The sequence below is a fragment of the Selaginella moellendorffii genome, unplaced genomic scaffold, assembly GCF_000143415.4.
Source record: "Selaginella moellendorffii unplaced genomic scaffold, v1.0 SELMOscaffold_20, whole genome shotgun sequence".
Classification (NCBI taxonomy): domain Eukaryota; kingdom Viridiplantae; phylum Streptophyta; class Lycopodiopsida; order Selaginellales; family Selaginellaceae; genus Selaginella; species Selaginella moellendorffii.
Genome location: NW_003314281.1, coordinates 1,213,519 through 1,229,936, shown reverse-complemented (window position 1 = coordinate 1,229,936; position 16,418 = coordinate 1,213,519). Strand labels below are relative to the sequence as shown.

The following is a 16,418-nucleotide window of genomic DNA, read 5'->3' as shown; positions in this document are numbered from 1 at the left end:
TTCCAGAGAATAGAGCCTACCTTTTGCTGGTCGCGGGTTCGACTCCTTTGGTGTTGGAAAAGTGTAAAAAGTGCCACATGACGTGTCTCCGTGACGTGTCCCTTACGCGCCAAGTGTGATATTTTTCGAGCTTTCTTGCTAGGGCTCTCTTCTTCTCTCTCGGGCGATGGCAATGGCGCTGGCGTTTACATCGGGCTTGAATCTGGCTCCTGGGATGGCGATCGATTCGTCGCTCGTGAGAGCACGGCAAGGTACTCGTCCGCGGCCGTCTAGATTCAAATGTAGGGCTCACGCTGGTAGAAGCAGCAGCGGCAGCACCGGCAAGAGCTACTATGGCTATGATCTGTATGAGCTCCTTGGCGTCGAGAATTCCGCGCCACAGCCGGAGATCAAGAAAGCATACCGATGGCTCCAGAAGAAATGCCATCCGGATGTCGCCGGCGAGCTGGGACACGACATGTCGATTCTTCTCAATGAGGCCTACGCCATTCTCTCCGATCCGACCAGCCGTGGTTCATACGACGCTGTAAGATTTTCTTTCTTCTTTTCTTTTCTGGAAGACATGAGTTTCTCTTCTTTGTTTTCACAGGTCCGTGCTGAATGGATTCAGTTCGAAGGATTCACGGGCGAGCCGCTCTATTCCAGATGGATGGGACCAGCAAGCGAAGAAAAGGCCGTTTTTGTGGACGAAGTACGCTGCATTGGCTGCTTGAAGTGTGCTCTCATTGCGTCCAACACTTTTGCTGTTGAGAAACGCTATGGTCGAGCTCGGGCAGTTTCACAGTGGGGTGATTCGAAGCCAGTTATCGACGATGCTATCCGAGCTTGTCCCGTGGATTGCATTTCGTAAGTTTTTCTAGTGATTGAAGATTTTCTGTTTCTAAAAGCTTTGTTTCTATAGGTGGGTGGATAGAGGGAAACTAGCAGCTCTCGAGTATCTCATGGCTAAACAGCCTCGCTATACGGTAAACATAGAGCCTGAAAACAGCCCCGGCGAGCGTGCAATCGACGTTTTCAAGAGCGCAGAAAAGTTCTTGAAGAAAAATGCAGAGTTTCAATCTGAAAAGGTACGCAGTTCTTTTTGTACTTGATTTGTAGCTGACACGCGCTTTTCTTCAGGAAAACCCTGCACAGAAATACAGAACGGCTGCTACTGATGCTATACAAGCCCGAGCTGGAAGGTGGTGGCATTTTTTTGTTGGGAAAAGCTACTCCTCATCGGACGACTTCGATCATGCGAGATCCTCGCAGGGAGCAATCGTTCCGCTCAGCTGGTTCGCTAAGGATGTGTATAATCAAGCCTTCAGGGGATCACTGTTCGCACAAGGCAAGATGAAAGCTTTGTACGAAGCCGTCACTCAACAACGGGAATCTTCCTATGCTCAAGCTGAGGAGTACTGGGAACCTCTCAGTAACGTAACTACCCCCATTGAGAACTCGTCATCAACGTCTACAACGCCTGCCACCCGTGTTGACGCGGCCACTAAAACACCACCTCGGATCCACCGACCATCGGAAAAGCAGCAAAAGCTTTTTATGATGAGACAAGCTGTTCCAGTGGCGGTCTCTTTGGCTGCGGCTCTGGTTGTCCAGTTTCAAACGGTATCCAGCTCCCAGATATCTCAAGCTGCGGCCAGTTCAGGAGCGGCACACTCAGATCGGTTCAGCTCAGTGCTCCAGGACCTCGCCTCGACTCCAGGCATGCAGCCACTTCTTGCTGGCATCGTCTGGTACGTGTTAACTTCCGTAGCCTGCAGCTGTGTAGCTCTATTCGTCGACGACTCTCAAACGTAACAGCAGCTCTTGGCTCGAGAGCAAAGTTTCCATTGCTCTTTGGTACGCATGACTTAACTAAGGTGAGTGGAAAAAAATTCAAGCTTTTTAACTTGATTGAGTATACATGATATAAGCCGCACTGTTTCCAGGATCCAGCTCAAGAACACGCTCGGCAGCAGCTTTAGCTCGTGTCAAGTCGTTGTGAACTCGACAAGCGTCCAGCATCATCATCCAGGCCATGACATCTGGCTCCGTCATTCTCCTGAGCAGCCTTTCCGCCTCGTCCAGATATCCAACCCGGCCGAGCAAGTCGATCAAACACCCGAAGTGCTGCGGCTCCAACAAAATGCGGTAGTCCTCGCAGCAAAGTCCGAAGTACTTGCATCCCTCCTCGACAGTCCCAGCAGCATTGCAAGCCGAGAGGACTCCGACAAAGCTCACTTCGTCCGGCTCGACACCGTCCTGCTGCATCCTGTGAAACATCCACAGCACCTTGTCACTGTGACCAGCGACCGCGTACGCCGAGATCATCGTGTTCCAGCTGACAGTGCTCCGGTACTTCATCCCATCGAAAACTCTCGCGGCCTCCTCGACGCTGCCACACTTGGAGTACATGTTGACGAGCGCGTTCCCGAGCTGGACGTCGACTTTGATGCTCTCATCGCTGGAGATCCGAGCGTGAAGCCGTCGGCCCTGGGAGAGATCCGTGAGACGAGCACAGGCATTGATGAGCGGCACGAAAACTATACCGTCGAGGAGGAGCTCGCGATCGTCCAGGCACTGGGCTTCTATCAAGCGGAAGATCTGGAGCGCCTCGTCGAGCTCTCCAAAGTGGACGCATGCAGAGATCATGGCAGTCCAGGCGATGACGTTGGGACGTCTCACAGCTCCAAAGGCCAGGCGAGCGTCGTCCAGGCTTCCACAGTTGGTATACATGGTGACAAGAGCTCCGCCGACGATCACATCACTCTCGAGCTTCTTCTCGGCGATTAAAGAATGGAGAAACTTCCCATCGGCCAGAGCCGAGCTGTTCGTGCAAGCGCTGAGGGTGGCGACGAGCGTGATCTTGTTGGCGATCACGCCTTCGTGCTGCATCCTCCGGAAGAGATGGAGAGCGTCGGAGCTCCGCCCCTGCTGCGCGAATCCAGTGATCACCGCGCTCCAGGCGATCACATCCGGCTGGAACATCTCATCGAGCATCGAGGCGGCGGTGTCGACGTCCCCGCACTTGCCATACATGTTGGCGAGCGAGATCGCGACGGAGCGATCGCGAGTGAGGCCGGACTCCTCGCAGCAGCGGTGGATCATCCTTCCAGGATCGAGGAGCTCGCGGGAATCGCTACAGGCGTGAAGAACAGCGACGAATGTCACCTTGTTTGGAGCGATGCCTTCCGCGAGCATGCGCTGGAAGAGACGCAGCGCGGCGGTGGGATGCCCGGCGTGGGCAAATGCGGTGACGATGGTTGTCCAGGAGACGACGTTGCGATCGCGCATGGAATCGAAGGCCGCGAGCGCGTCGCGGGCGCTGCCGCATTTGGCGTACATGCCCAGCAAGTGATTCGAGAGGAAGAGTGGGGGATTTGGCAGCCGCGACGCAATGTGGGCGTGGAGGGCTTTGCCGTCGCCGAGAGCCCGGCGCTCGCCGCATTGCTGGAGAAGAGTGGCGTATGTGTGGATGTCGATGGAGGCGTGATTGTGGAGGAGCGATTCCATTCCATTGCACGATTTACTCAGGAACCCTAATTCCTCCACAAGGGACGGTGGATCTCTACTTTGCGGGAAACTTATTTAAATATTGTCCGTCCGATCTAACAGTAATTTAGGGCATGGCTATGGCGCTTTGAGCGCATGGAGAGTCTATTCGATCTGGATTCCAGCAGCTATACACGCGCAGTCTCACTCGCCCAACATCGGAATTTAGCTCCGGAGGTTCCATGATCGACAAAATGTGCGGCGGAGAGCGAGGATTTGATGAGAAAGTTCTCGGCCGAGGAGCTCCTCTCTCGCCTCAAATCCTGCGCCAAGGCCAGGGATCTGGAAGAGGGCAAGCGGTTGCACCGCTACATCCAGGGCGATCCCCGCCTCGCCGCCTCCAAGATCGTCGCCGAGCACCTCCTCGCCATGTATGGCAGCTGCGCAGACCTCCGGGCGGCATCGCTCGTCTTCGATTCCATGATCCACGACCCCGACACTCGCTCCTGGAATCTCATGCTCTTCGTCTACATCCGCAATGGATTCGTGGGCGAGGCCAGGAAGCTCTTCGATCGAATGCTCCCGGTCGCGGATACAATCTCGTGGAACTCCATGATCTCCGCATATGCCCAGAGAGGGCATCTAGACGCCGCAAGAACACTCTTTCAAAGCATGCGCCGCCACCGCGACCTAGTGACGTGGAACACGATGGTCACGGGCTACGCCCAATCGCAGTGCGCCAGCTACGCAAAGAAAATCTTTGACCGGATGCCCGCGTGGAACGAGGTTGCGTGGAATTGCCTCATTTGCGCCAGCGAACCGGCGGATGCCAAGTGGCTGTTTGACCGGATGCCCAAGTTGACCGTGCTTGCGTGGACTGGCGTGGTCAAGGCATATGCCGGCGCTGGGAATGTCTATGGCGCCAAGAGAGTGTATGAACAAATGCCCCAGCACGACACTGTCTTGGCCACCGCGATGATCGTCACATTCTCGGAGTGTGGATTGATCGACGAGGCGAGGAGGGCATTCGATGCGATGGGCGAGAAGGATTCCGTGGCGTGCTGCGTGATGGTTTTGCTCCTCGCCCAGAATGGCCGTGTGCTAGAGGCGAAATCGACGTTTGATTCTATGGAGAATCGCAGTGTCGGCGCGTGGAACACGATGGCTAGATCTTTTCTCTGTGACTTTGATGTCGATCGAGCGAGGACGGTGTTTGAGAGGATGCCTCACAGGGATCTGGTGTCGTGGAACTCCATCGTTTCAGCGTATGCTCGGAATGGGTATATGGAGGAATCGAAGTTTCTGTTTGATCAGATGCCGGAGAGGGACGTGATCTCGTGGACGGCGCTGGTGATCGCTGGGGAGCAGTGCTGCAGCATCGATCTAGCGCTGGCGGTGTTTGAGAAGATCCCTCACAGGAACACGGTCTCGTGGAACTCGGTCATTGCAGCGTATGCGCAGAGCGGCTCGTTGGGCGATGCGAAGGCGAAGTTTGACGAGCTTCCAGAGAGGGATATGTGTTCTTGGACGAGTCTGGTCCCTGGATTCGCTCGCGCTGGCCTGTTTGATGAATCCATGGTGTTGCTGGAGAGGATGCCGCAGCTCAACGTTGTGTCTTTCAACGCAGCGATCATGGCATACGCTCTAAACGGTTTCTGGGAAAAGTCTCGCAAGACTTTCGAGCAGATGCCACAGCGGGACGTCGTCTCGTGGAACAGCATGATCGGAGTTTACTGCCAGTTTGGATTCCTCGACGAGGCCAGGGCGCTGTTTGATCAGATCCCGCAGAGACAAGTCGTGTCGTGGAGCTCGGTAGTCTCGGGCCTCGGACAAAACGGGTCTCTTGATGAAGCGAGGGATGTTTTTGAGAGCATGCCTGGACGAGACGTCGCGGCTTGGAACGCTATGGCCACGGTCTACGAGCAAAATGGTTTCCTCCGAGAGGCCAGGACTACTTTCGACGAGATGCCTTGCCAGGACACAGTGTCGTGGAACGCGATGATCCGAGCTTACTCGCGATCGGGGCGAGCGATCCAGCTCTTGAGGGCGATGAACTTGGCTGGTTTCAAGCCGGACAAGACGACCCTCGCAAGCGTGTTGACGTCGTGCAGCCATGGAGGCATGGTTTGCGAAGCTCTGGCTCTCTTCTCTGGCATGGCCTGTGACTTTGGCGTGGCTCCCGCGAGAGAGCACTTTTGCTGCGTGATAGATATCTTTGCGAGGTCGGGGCAGCTGAGCTTGGCGCACGGGATTGCGGCGGCCATGCCTTTCGAAGCTCACGACGTTGTGTGGGGGATTTTGCTCGCGGCTTGCGCTGCGAGCAAGGATGAGATTGCTGGTGTCCGAGCAGCTGAGAAGGCGCTGGAGATGGATCCCGGAGGAACCTTCTCATACGTTTTGCTGGCAAACTTGTATGGTTCCAGTGGCCCGGATGATCGATTCGAGTAGAGCTGGACGTAGAAGATTGATGACGGGAGTAATGAAGGCCATATACTGTGGCTACAGGTGTGACTCTGAAGTGTGGCCTTGGTTTTGTATCTCAAGGTGACATTCTAGGCTCCCTTTCTCTATGTTGTTAGTGTGTACCGTACTTAAGGTAGCAATGCCTGAGGATGAAATTGCCTGTTTGTCACAAGGAACATGGAGGGGATCTCCAGAACATTGCACCCCTGTGATGAAAAGGGATCAGAAGCGGTTCTCGGACTCCACCTTGAGGTATGACTGTGATAAATTGGTGACAACAGTATTTCTTCATTAGAGCTAGTTGGGGGAGAGCGAGAAGCTTGTAGCCAACTTTTTCCAAATGGCCAGGGGACGAGATTGATTCGCTGTGTGGACAATGCGGTGAAGGCAACGAGAGCAAGGAGACGAGACGAATCAAAACTGAGCTTCTCGTCCAAATGCAGGTAAGCTGTAAACCGAAGAAATGAAGAGAAGCTCTTTTGGTTCACAGGGTGTTGGAAACAATGACCAATACGGTCTCGTTCTCATGGCAACAAGCACTCCATAGATCATGTGAATCTTTCCATCACTTAATTCATGATAGTTCACTCAATTTCACTTATTTTAGGGTCACTTTTACTATAACAATTTGGTTGGTGAGCTAAATAAGTTTAACTTTCAGAATCTCTAGGATTTATAAATTTCCTTTTTTTATATTGCAAATTATACTATTACATGTTAAAGAAATGTAAATAAAATAGAACATTTAATAAATATTTAATTTAATATAAAAAGTTATAAGTATATAATATATTAATTATAATACTATAGTAATATAGTTAATTAAATTAGTTATAGTATTTATTTAAATATAAAAATGGATATTACATTAAGTTTTAAATGAGCGTATACTAAGGTTACAGAAATGTCACAACCACAGCCACTACTAGTTTTTTACTAATTTATATTATATAAAATTGATATACATATTATTATATCCTAAACAACATTTATACCACTTTATAACTTTTTTATATGGAAATATATTTTAAAAACTTTTAAAAAGAGTGAGAAAAGATTAAAAAAAACTTTAACTCCATACATAAGCATTTCTGAAAATTTGTATAAATTAACTTTGTTTTTTAGCCCATAATTTTTTAGGATTTTTATGACTATACACTTTATGACTATTAAAAAAATAAAAACTAAAAAAAAAAAAATAAAAAGTCTAAAATATTTTTTATCTATTTTTTACAACAATGTGAATATCAAAATTAATTTTTGCTATGGTTGGCACCTTTTATTTCTCAATTTTGTTCCTCTTTAGACACTTTTGAGTTAGAGTTTCAATCATAATAAATAATTATTTATTGTTTTGTATACATTATTGAGGTTGTAAGTTTTTATGTTACAAAGCATTTACTGATATTATAAACTTTATATTGCAAATCATAATATTATATAAAATATTATTAAAAATATTAAATTATTTACTTGTTGATATATAGAAAATTTCAGAAAAATCATTTTAACATTATTTAATTTATGGAGTTATATTTAAATTAAAATTTACATTTTAATATTAACTTCTTTAAAGTTTTATAATGAATAACTTATTACCTTGAAACCTGACTTTCTTTTAATGATGTTGTAAATTTTTAAAGGTCATAAAGTCATTATAAATGTTTCTAAATAAAAAATGAAATTATATTATAGTTTTTCTACTGAAAACTATTTTTATTGTTAAGTATTTCTATCTAAAATAAGTTGATGGTTAGATCAATAAATAATTTGTATCATAATATAAATAATAAATTAGTTTCTTTTGTTTATATATAAACCTTTTTTATTCAAGATTGTAAATAAAATATTGTTTCTCTAATTTAAATAATAGGTTGATTAACTTTATATTATTTTTACTTGCCTATTAATTTTATTGCCACATCTTTAATTTTTCAAGAAAAAATTAAAGTATTATTTTATATAATTTTTCTTTATTAATTTGTGAGTCTTTAAATCCTTTATAAAGTGACATAAAGTTAAAATATTATATATAACTAAATATGTGAATTTAATATTTAATTTTTCCTCATAGTAATACTATTATGAATTTTTCTTTTCTAGGTGGACGAAACTTTTTAATGTTTTCTTCCATTGTTTTTCCCACAAAAATATATATTTAATAGTATATACATGTATTTACAAACCTTACAGCCGAAATTTATATAAACTTTTTATACTAACATTTTTATATTATTCTTTTATTTCTTGTGAAAAATTTATATTAGCACACTGCTTGCCTTACTTTATTTTATTAATACATTTCTAGTCTATATTATAAATTATGCAACATCTATTAATTTATATACTTTTTTATTCTATTACTTGTGTCAATTTTCACTCAAAATGTAAAATATTTTCAATAATGGCAAATATGTGCTAAAATTTGTTAACACTAAGTAGACCTTTTAGATGCGCTAAACTGATGGTTAACACTAAAAAAACACTAAGACTGAAATGGCCCTAGTTAATTCTAGTTTCTTGGTTCCAACGCTTCTTTTCTTTTGATCACTCCCTTCCATTTTAAATCACTCTATCTCACTTTCTTTTAACACAAATGATAGGAAAGCAGGGACTGACTGCATAGTAGATAGCATGGAAAAATGTATTTTGTAAGTTTAATCAATTAGACATAAGTCAACTTCAAAGCTTTGTAATATCTTGCAATCATAACTATGCTGGCAAAAGCCTCCGTCCATAAGTTTTGTTAGCATTTGCTCAGGAAGGATTTACAACAGATCTTCATCTCGCAGTTGGACATAAAAATGCTAAGAACTCAGAATTTTAAGAACATTCTCACAAGGAGTTGGAGCAGTTTGGGCTTGCAGCAAGTTTTCTGCAATCTGGCTAATGCCAGAGCTCAGGATCTGTCAAAAGAATTTAAATTACCCTGCTGAAGTGAAGCTCATCTTGTTTTGCCATCCCCCATTGTGGCCACCAGATCGACCCAAGCTTTTGACACCTGCTATGGCTGGCGCGGCCCCGTATCCATTAACATTGGAGTTACATGGTCACTCGTCACTAGTCACTCGTCTTTGATTTCATCCTTTGACCGCGAACCGGCAAGTGGCTGTTTGACCACTATTAAGCAACTCTTATTCCTGTGAAAGAGTTTTATCTTACCAAATGCCCTACCTTCTAGGTAGCGAGAGCCGGAATGAATGCTGCGTGCTATGGATTCCACAAGGTCTCCACCACAGGTACACTTTTCACTACCTCGAGCTCGGATAGTTTCCATAGAGCGCGGCTATGGCCTCGCGGTAGTAGGGCTAGCGGCGGTGGAGACGACAAGAGATGCCGGTTAAGCTTGAGGTGTTCTTCGTATCAAAGCGAGCACAACTTTGGAAGAAGACCTCTAGCGGTAATCGGCAGGAACAGTAGCAGCAGCAACAGCAATGACGGGAAGAGAGAAATCCAGGCAACAAGAAAGCCATGGCTTCGAGTTCTACGAGTTAGAATGCGGCTATGGCGGAGGTCGGTTAAGATCTTTTTGTGGTTCTCGGCTGCGAGATTCTCGAGAGCTTTGAGGAAGAACTGGAGGGGGATTTTGGGCGGAGGATTTGTAGCATGCCTCTTCACGGCCGGGAGTTTTTTGGTCCAGCTCTCGGCTGCTACTGCTCCAACCAGCGTTTCTTACTCGACTCTCATTCAATCACTGGAAGCTCAGCGTGTCCAGAGCGTTTTGTTCGAGGAGGGCTCATCTCAAATCTTTTTCAACATCGTTGCCGAGAAAGTGGGATCCGGAGAAGAAGAAGCAAACTCCATGGCTACTTCGAGCGTGAAGAGTGCTTCTTCTTCTTCTGGCAGAGGCAAAGGCACAGGAGAGAAAACTTGGCAGTTTTGTACGAGGAAGATCCGGCACGACGAGAGCTACTTGCTGGGATTGCTGAGAAATGGAGCTGGCAACGTTGAGTATAGCTCGGCTCCTCGATCATTCAGCTCGGTTGCTGCCTCGGTCATCGGCACTCTCCTCACTTTGTGGATCCCGCTCACTCCACTGATGTGGTTGATGCACCGGCAGATCACTGGCAAGGCCGACATGTCCAAGAAACGAAGGAAGAACATCCAGAGCGTCAAGTTTGAGGATGTTGCTGGAGTTGACACTGCGAAAGACGAGCTTCTCGAGGTAAGTTTGCGAAAGAAACTTCGTCTTCCTCTCATGGTTTTTCTTTTCTTCCAGATAGTGTCTTGTTTGAGAGGAGCCTTGAACTTCCGGAGCTTAGGTGCCAAGTTTCCAAAAGGAGTGTTGCTTATCGGGCCTCCAGGAACTGGGAAGACGCTTCTCGCTCGGGCACTCGCGGGAGAGGCCGGAGTTCCATTCTTTGCGGCCTCGGCGAGCGAGTTTGTGGAGATGTTCGTGGGACGAGGAGCAGCGCGCATACGAGAGCTTTTCACCGTGGCTCGGAAGCACGCACCGTCGGTGATCTTCATTGATGAGCTCGATGCTGTCGGAGGACAAAGAGGACGTGGTTTCAACGATGAGCGGGACCAAACTCTCAACCAGGTAGAACAAAAATCTTCTAAGTTCTTCTTTTCTCTCTTGAGTGAGCGAGCTCGTCGTCCTTTGTTCGCAGCTCCTGACTGAGATGGATGGCTTCGAATCCGGGACTGGAGTGCTCGTCCTCGCAGCTACAAACCGAGCCGACGCGCTGGATCCAGCGCTGTGTCGAGCGGGGCGATTCTCCAGGAAAGTTTTCGTGAGGGAGCCCGACTTGGATGGCCGGAGACAAGTTCTCGCTGTTCATATGAGGGGCGTTCGTGTAGAAGGCGATCCGGAAGAGCTCCAGAGATTTGTAGCGAGCATCACGCCGGGCTTTGTTGGTGCCGACTTGGCAAACGTGGTGAACGAAGCAGCGCTCTTGGCCGCTCGACGAGGTAACGAGAAAATCACTGATCCTTTTCTTTTGATCCTTTCCAACTTTTTTTGTGACACTGGTTGATCCAGGACAATCTGCTGTCAATCTCGACAACTTCAGAGAAGCGGTCGATCGATCGAAGTATGGAATTGGCCAAGAACCAAACTTTTTGAGCGATTTTGAGAGGAAGGTGTGCGCTCTTGTCCAGAGCGTGAGAGGCGGAAAGGAAGAACGCTACGTTCAAAGCAACACAATGTAAAGAAAGCCATGGTTATATTATTTTTTATCACCCTTCAAACAAAAAGGTTTCGTTTGTTGTTTTCCTCTAGAACAACGCTTGAGCCCTCTATCTCGAAACTCCAAATTCTTGAATAGTATTTCGAGAATCTCAGATATCTCATCCAAAGCATCCTCACATCGATCTATCAACGCATCCGGATCAAAAAGCGAGGGATCGCGCGGGCATTTGATCCTGAGCCCCGGCGGAGGCTCAACAACATCAAAAGTTGGAGCGCTCTTCCTCTCCATTTGCCTTGGACTGGAAAAACCTTACCCCAACCCCCTCACCTATATAGGCCACCTCACCTTTTTCCCAAAGCCCTAATATCCCGTTTATCAAATTAGGGCTCTCGGAGCTAGGGTTTATCGTTGCCGCACGATGATCCAGTCTTACTCTCGGATCTTCCACTTAGAATGCTTGCTTCCATCGAAACCTTCAAATTATGGCGATTTGGATCGAATCGAGGCAGCGCTGCCTACCCCATGAGAAATTTTGGCCTTTCTTCCTTCCGGCGTTTGGCCGTGAGGAAATTAGGGTTTGACGCTACGGCTATGGCTGCGCAGAGCGCCAATGGCGCCAAAGGAGGATGGATCCCGCCATCGCCTCCAGCTCCTCCTCCTCAGGGATTGATCGTCAACAACACGCTGTGCGGCCACAAGGTGCCGTTCGCGACGAGCGATGGATCCAAACGAGGTGAGGATTTTTCCTTTGCTTTCCTCGATTTCTCCAGCATTGCTACTTCCAGTGACTTGGTATATATGTGGACCGACTGTCTATGATTCTTCCCATATCGGCCACGCCAGGAACTATGTGACATTTGATATTTTGAGGAGAATTCTCGAGGTATATTTCTTTCTTTGAGCTTGCCACCAGCTGGTTTACTCTCATTTCTCCGGCCAGGATTTTTTTGGCTACGATGTTTTCTATGTGATGAACGTTACTGATGTGGATGATAAGATCATCAAGCGAGCTCGTCGGGACCATCTACTGAAAATGTACTTGGAGAGAGTTAAAGATCCCTCAGAGGTACTGCGTTTTCTTGTCTAGTTTGTGTTGCTTACCGCGGAGCTTTCAGGTTATACGAGACCTTACAAAGGCGTTTGATACGGAGAATGAAAAACAGGGGAAGAGTCTAGCAAGTGCAAAGGATGAGTTTGCAAAGGCGAAGGCGTCGCAGAAGAAAGAACTTGAAGAGGTACAGTGATTCGGATGTGTTATTTTTCCGACTAGCTTCTGTTTGTGTTGGGCAGAAAGTAAAGCAGGAGGAGCTTAAGCTTGATAAGGTTCGACAGGCTGAAGAGGCTTTCAAACTTAAACGAGACAAAGATGGCTTAATGGGAATCGATGGCATCAGTCACTTGCTTGGCGACAATGCTGACGACTTTTTGGCTTCGAAATTAGACGATGATCTCGGTCACACTGTTACAGATCATGGGATATATCGGGCTCATGCATCAAGGTACATGCAGTTGAGGTGGGAGAGGTTCTGAAAGTTGGGATGTACAGATACGAGAAAGAATTCTTTGAGGACATGAAGAGTCTTGGGGTTAAACCGCCAGATGTTATCACCAGAGTCACGGAGTAAGTTGTCAAATTTTTCTCTCTTCTAATTTTCTTTTTGGTAAAACCTTTTCAACTGCAGCTACATTTCGAAGATTGTAAAATATGTCGAAACTATCATCGCAAATGGATATGCTTATGAAGTCGATGGCAGCGTATACTTCGATACTGAAGCATTGTAAGCTTCTTAACTTTTCTTGTGCGGTTTCTAACATGCCTTTTCTCAGTAACACAAAGCACACTTATGGAAAGCTTAATCCGGCAGCTGTAGGATGTGTTGGTCTGGCTTCTGAGAGTGAAACGAACTTCAAAACCAGAAACAAGAAAAACAATAACGACTTCGCGTTATGGAAGGTACGCTACGAGTTTATAGCACGTCGTGACAAATTTGTTTGCAGGAAAGCAAAGTTGGGGAGCCTTTCTGGGATTCTCCATGGGGACCTGGCCGTCCTGGTTGGCACATCGAGTGCTCGGCTATGGCCAGTGACGTTATTGGGGAGATCATTGATATCCACTCAGGTGGAGCGTAAGTATTCATTCCAGAGGCTTGAGACTTGTAAGCTCACGCATTTTTATCTCTCAGTGATTTGAAATTTCCGCACCATGACAATGAACTAGCTCAGGCTGAAGCTTACCATAGTTGCTCACAGGTACGCGTCTCGTGGTAAAGGTATAGGATTTTCATTGTCTTTACTTGTGCAGTGGGTGAATTACTTCTTTCACAGCGGTCACCTCTCAGTGAACGGACTAAAAATGTCCAAGTCTTTGAAGAATTTCACTACGATCAGACAGGTGAGGCTTTATGTCTTGTCTTTCTAATTTTTATTAATAACATGGTGCAGGCACTGGAAGAACTACATTATTCTTCTAGTCAGCTTCGACTTCTTTTCCTTCTCCATCAGTGGGATAAGGTAGTTTTTTCATATACAAGTTTATTACTGAGACTCTTCTTTCTTAGCCGATGGATTTCAGTGCGTCAGCGATGAGTGAAGCTGCACAAAAGGAGAAACAGTTTGACAACTTGTTCAGAGAAGTCAGAGATATCGTCAAGGAGGTAAATTCATGTTGGCATCTAAGTGTAATCGCATTACAATTCATATGTGCAGACCGATGAGATGCTACCAGGAAATTTTGGAGACAACGAAAAAACACTAGAAACATTGCGGCGCGAAACTGAACTGGAAGTAAGCTCTTGGATAAAAGACTTCCCTCTTTCCTCTAATTTACAGTGCACAGGTCAGAAGCCATTTAGAAGACAATTTCAACACGGCCAGGGCTCTTAAAAGTCTCTCCGACCTCGTCGGTGGAGTCCACTCCTACTTGAATCAGTCCGTAAGTAAAAGCTACCAGTAGAGATTGACGTGTGTTTTGGTACTCTTAGAAATTCGATTCCAGCAGCCCGAGTCCTGTACTGCTGAAGAAGGTGGCGAGCTATATCAAGAAAACGTTACAAGTTTTTGGTGAGCTGACTCTTAACTGTCTAAGAATTTTCTAACTTTATTCACATCATGTCCAGGTTTATATGAATCTGATGCCTTCGCATCACAAGCTCAAGCGTCTTTAGGAGAGAAAAATGGGCCTACCCTTGATCAGTTGATCGACACGCTGTGCCAATACAGGGCAGATGTCCGTGACGCTGGGAAGGCCAATGTAAGTTTTTAATTTTCTACATTGGTGGCTAAAGCTTTATGGCGAATGACAGGAAAGAATCATGGAGCTCTCTGACGATCTTCGGGACCGTGTCCTTGTCGATCTAGGTGTGAGCCTGATGGATAAAGATGGAGGTTTCTCATGGGAGCTTAAGGATGCCGAAGTACTAAAAAGAGAGAGGGAGGCAAAACTCAAGGCCTCAACAGACGCAGAAAGAAAGAAGTGTCAGACAAAGAAAGAACAGAAGGTTGCTAGTTTTCCTTTGTGTTTTTTGTTCTGACCCAACCTTACACAGGTGAAAGAACTGGAAAAGCTGGATGCAGCTCGAGATCCATCCGAGTACTTTAGGAAGCTCAGCGAGAAATACAGCCAGTTTGACACGCAAGGAATTCCCACACACAACGCGGAGGGGAAGGAGCTGTCCAAAGCCGCTAGAAAGGTTCGTCGCATTCTTTCTCCTTTCCTTTTCTGTCCTCGAATGAATCAGCCGTGCTTGATCGATCCAGGACGCGGACAAAACTTACAAGCGCCTCATGGACGACCACGCGAAGCTCCAGGCAAAACTGGCCACTGATCCTCACTATCTAGACAGAATACGAAAGGAAGTGGAGGAGCTGGACAAGAGAATCCAGTCCCTCGCATAAAAGTTTTCTATAATCGTACGGTCAAGCGTACGACAATAATATTCAAGCAAGTACGGAATTATACGGTCAAAATAAAGCATTGGAGTTAAATCCTAGGGTTTAATTCGGGCATAGGGTTTATAGGTTTAGGGTTCTTGGCAGCTATGGCGAAGGCGGCGAAGGCCGCCGCCAAGGAATTCGCGGCGCACATCCGGCTGACAGTGAATGCGGGGCAGGCGAAGCCGGGGCCTCCCGTCGGGCCGGCGCTGGGGCAGCATCGGCTGAACATCATGGCGTTTTGCAAGGATTTCAATGCGCGGACGCAGCACATCCGGGCCGACGTCCCCATGTCGGTGCTCATCACCGCGTACAAGGATAGTACGTTTGATTTCGTGCTCAAGTCGCCCAAGACGAGCTACTTCTTGAAGAAGGCCGCGGGGCTGGAGATTGGGGCTCACAAGCCGGGGCACGAATCGGTGGGGACTGTCACCTACAAGCACATCTACGAGATCGCCAAGATCAAGAAGACGGATGCCAACTGCAAGGACAAGCCGCTGGAGGGGATTTGCCGGTCGATCATGGGGACTGCCAGATCCATGGGAGTAGCAGTGAAGCACGAAGTAGACAAGTGATGGGAAAGTTTGATCTTTTCCTCGTCCTCGCTCTCTAACCTGGTTCGTTCTTTTGATCTTCTTCAGTTGTTCTTTGGTTGCTTACTTTCTTTCTCGCTTGTCTTGATTTTTCCAGAGGATTGTTTCTTTGTTTCTTCTGCGTGAGCGTTCTTGACTGTAAGCTTTCGTCCTTCTCTCGTTGTTGTTTGTGGCACTGTAGGATTTTTTTGTTTCTGTGCTTTTTTGGTCTGTGGCAAGTGATGGTAAGATTTCGATGATTCAGCTGACATCACTGTGAAGCTATACTATATGGTTTGCTGATGCCACCTTTTTCTTGCTATAATGTTTCGTTTTCCGTCGTGCTTTGGCAACTGATGTCTATATTTCGATGATTCAACTGAAATTCTCCTGAAGTTTCTCTTTGATCGCTGATGCCATGAGCCGGATGTTTTCTTTTCATGTTTCTTTTTCCGATTCTAACCCAACATATTCAACTGCAGGAAGGAACGCAAAGGTGATACGGTATTTTTCTCCTTGTCTTTCATCAAGGATTTGTAAAAATTTAATGTCTTTGAGGATGGAAACACATCATAAGCTTGACGAGTTGGAAGCGTGCAAGAAAGTGCTGTAATACCAGATGGACAGTGTGTGACAATATGTTATTGTCGTGATAACAAAAGCACACAGAAGTAAAATATCGCGGGCCAAAGATTAAAACTGCTTCCGTGGCTGTTTTGTCGACGCGCGCAAGCTTATAATTCTTGATGATAGCAACGATTCATACGGAAGTGATTGCATTGACACACGCATTGGTACTTTGTGTCGCGCCAAGTTGCCGAGAAAGCATTCAGAGAAGATATTAGAGAAA

General features: G+C 46.6%; 6 protein-coding genes across 8 annotated transcripts; 5 read left to right on the top strand and 1 right to left on the bottom strand.

Annotated features, from left to right (window-relative positions):
- Positions 1–155: 155 nt before the first annotated feature.
- LOC9636772 (chaperone protein dnaJ C76, chloroplastic) lies at positions 156–2,040 on the top strand. 2 transcript variants are annotated; one of them, XM_002972944.2, is made up of 5 exons: positions 156–526; positions 590–846; positions 902–1,067; positions 1,120–1,856; positions 1,926–2,040. In XM_002972944.2, the coding sequence occupies exons 1-4, from the start codon at positions 167–169 to the stop codon at positions 1,792–1,794; spliced, it is 1,458 nt and encodes a 485-aa protein (XP_002972990.2). In that variant the 5' UTR covers positions 156–166; the 3' UTR covers positions 1,795–1,856; positions 1,926–2,040. The 2 variants fall into 2 exon arrangements, with proteins under 2 accessions (XP_002972990.2, XP_024533550.1); XM_024677782.1 differs by having other exon boundaries at positions 156–846.
- On the bottom strand, positions 1,882–2,712 carry LOC9637437 (pentatricopeptide repeat-containing protein At4g14820). The gene has a single exon (XM_002972718.2). The coding sequence runs from the start codon at positions 2,710–2,712 to the stop codon at positions 1,882–1,884; it is 831 nt and encodes a 276-aa protein (XP_002972764.2).
- Positions 2,713–4,176: 1,464 nt separating this feature from the next.
- Positions 4,177–5,916, top strand: LOC9637436 (pentatricopeptide repeat-containing protein At4g02750). Its single transcript, XM_024677917.1, has one exon. It carries the CDS (start codon positions 4,177–4,179, stop codon positions 5,914–5,916), a length of 1,740 nt encoding a protein of 579 aa, XP_024533685.1.
- A 3,171-nt stretch (positions 5,917–9,087) lies between these two features.
- Positions 9,088–11,147, top strand: LOC9637435 (probable inactive ATP-dependent zinc metalloprotease FTSHI 3, chloroplastic). Its single transcript, XM_024677887.1, has 4 exons — positions 9,088–10,096; positions 10,151–10,474; positions 10,545–10,845; positions 10,916–11,147. Exons 1-4 carry the CDS (start codon positions 9,128–9,130, stop codon positions 11,083–11,085), a joined length of 1,764 nt encoding a protein of 587 aa, XP_024533655.1. The 5' UTR covers positions 9,088–9,127; the 3' UTR covers positions 11,086–11,147.
- A 301-nt stretch (positions 11,148–11,448) lies between these two features.
- Positions 11,449–15,032, top strand: LOC9637434 (cysteine--tRNA ligase, cytoplasmic). The gene is made up of 20 exons (XM_024677597.1): positions 11,449–11,799; positions 11,852–11,949; positions 12,007–12,132; positions 12,182–12,301; positions 12,357–12,565; positions 12,613–12,687; positions 12,749–12,844; positions 12,894–13,020; positions 13,065–13,192; positions 13,250–13,316; positions 13,369–13,458; positions 13,509–13,577; positions 13,625–13,720; positions 13,773–13,850; positions 13,903–13,998; positions 14,048–14,126; positions 14,183–14,316; positions 14,369–14,563; positions 14,612–14,755; positions 14,823–15,032. The coding sequence occupies exons 1-20, from the start codon at positions 11,520–11,522 to the stop codon at positions 14,958–14,960; spliced, it is 2,445 nt and encodes an 814-aa protein (XP_024533365.1). The 5' UTR covers positions 11,449–11,519; the 3' UTR covers positions 14,961–15,032.
- Positions 15,033–15,047: 15 nt separating this feature from the next.
- Positions 15,048–16,291, top strand: LOC9636771 (50S ribosomal protein L11). 2 transcript variants are annotated; one of them, XR_002992680.1, is made up of 3 exons: positions 15,048–15,613; positions 15,687–15,727; positions 16,051–16,291. XR_002992680.1 is itself a non-coding variant. In XM_024677600.1 (2 exons), exon 1 carries the CDS (start codon positions 15,104–15,106, stop codon positions 15,569–15,571), a length of 468 nt encoding a protein of 155 aa, XP_024533368.1. In that variant the 5' UTR covers positions 15,048–15,103; the 3' UTR covers positions 15,572–15,613; positions 16,051–16,272. The 2 variants fall into 2 exon arrangements, 1 of the variants encoding a protein (XP_024533368.1); XM_024677600.1 differs by lacking the exon at positions 15,687–15,727 and having other exon boundaries at positions 16,051–16,272.
- The last annotated feature ends 127 nt before the right edge of the window (positions 16,292–16,418 follow it).

What these genes read in the sequence shown, in the direction of transcription:
- LOC9637436 (XM_024677917.1), top strand. Translation starts at nt 4,177, where the DNA reads ATGGTCACGGGCTACGCCCAATCGCAGTGCGCCAGCTACGCAAAGAAA.
- LOC9636771 (XM_024677600.1), top strand. Translation starts at nt 15,104, where the DNA reads ATGGCGAAGGCGGCGAAGGCCGCCGCCAAGGAATTCGCGGCGCACATC.
- LOC9637434 (XM_024677597.1), top strand. Translation starts at nt 11,520, where the DNA reads ATGCTTGCTTCCATCGAAACCTTCAAATTATGGCGATTTGGATCGAAT. An exon ending in TCAGAGATATCGTCAAGGAG is followed by an intron (nt 13,721 to 13,772) that starts GTAAATTCATGT and finishes TCATATGTGCAG; the next exon opens with ACCGATGAGATGCTACCAGG. An exon ending in TGTCCAAAGCCGCTAGAAAG is followed by an intron (nt 14,756 to 14,822) that starts GTTCGTCGCATT and finishes TGATCGATCCAG; the next exon opens with GACGCGGACAAAACTTACAA.
- LOC9637437 (XM_002972718.2), bottom strand. Translation starts at nt 2,712, where the DNA reads ATGTATACCAACTGTGGAAGCCTGGACGACGCTCGCCTGGCCTTTGGA.
- LOC9637435 (XM_024677887.1), top strand. Translation starts at nt 9,128, where the DNA reads ATGAATGCTGCGTGCTATGGATTCCACAAGGTCTCCACCACAGGTACA. An exon ending in CGAAAGACGAGCTTCTCGAG is followed by an intron (nt 10,097 to 10,150) that starts GTAAGTTTGCGA and finishes CTTTTCTTCCAG; the next exon opens with ATAGTGTCTTGTTTGAGAGG. An exon ending in GCTCTTGGCCGCTCGACGAG is followed by an intron (nt 10,846 to 10,915) that starts GTAACGAGAAAA and finishes TGGTTGATCCAG; the next exon opens with GACAATCTGCTGTCAATCTC.
- LOC9636772 (XM_024677782.1), top strand. Translation starts at nt 167, where the DNA reads ATGGCAATGGCGCTGGCGTTTACATCGGGCTTGAATCTGGCTCCTGGG. An exon ending in TGTCCCGTGGATTGCATTTC is followed by an intron (nt 847 to 901) that starts GTAAGTTTTTCT and finishes TTGTTTCTATAG; the next exon opens with GTGGGTGGATAGAGGGAAAC. An exon ending in CAGAGTTTCAATCTGAAAAG is followed by an intron (nt 1,068 to 1,119) that starts GTACGCAGTTCT and finishes GCTTTTCTTCAG; the next exon opens with GAAAACCCTGCACAGAAATA.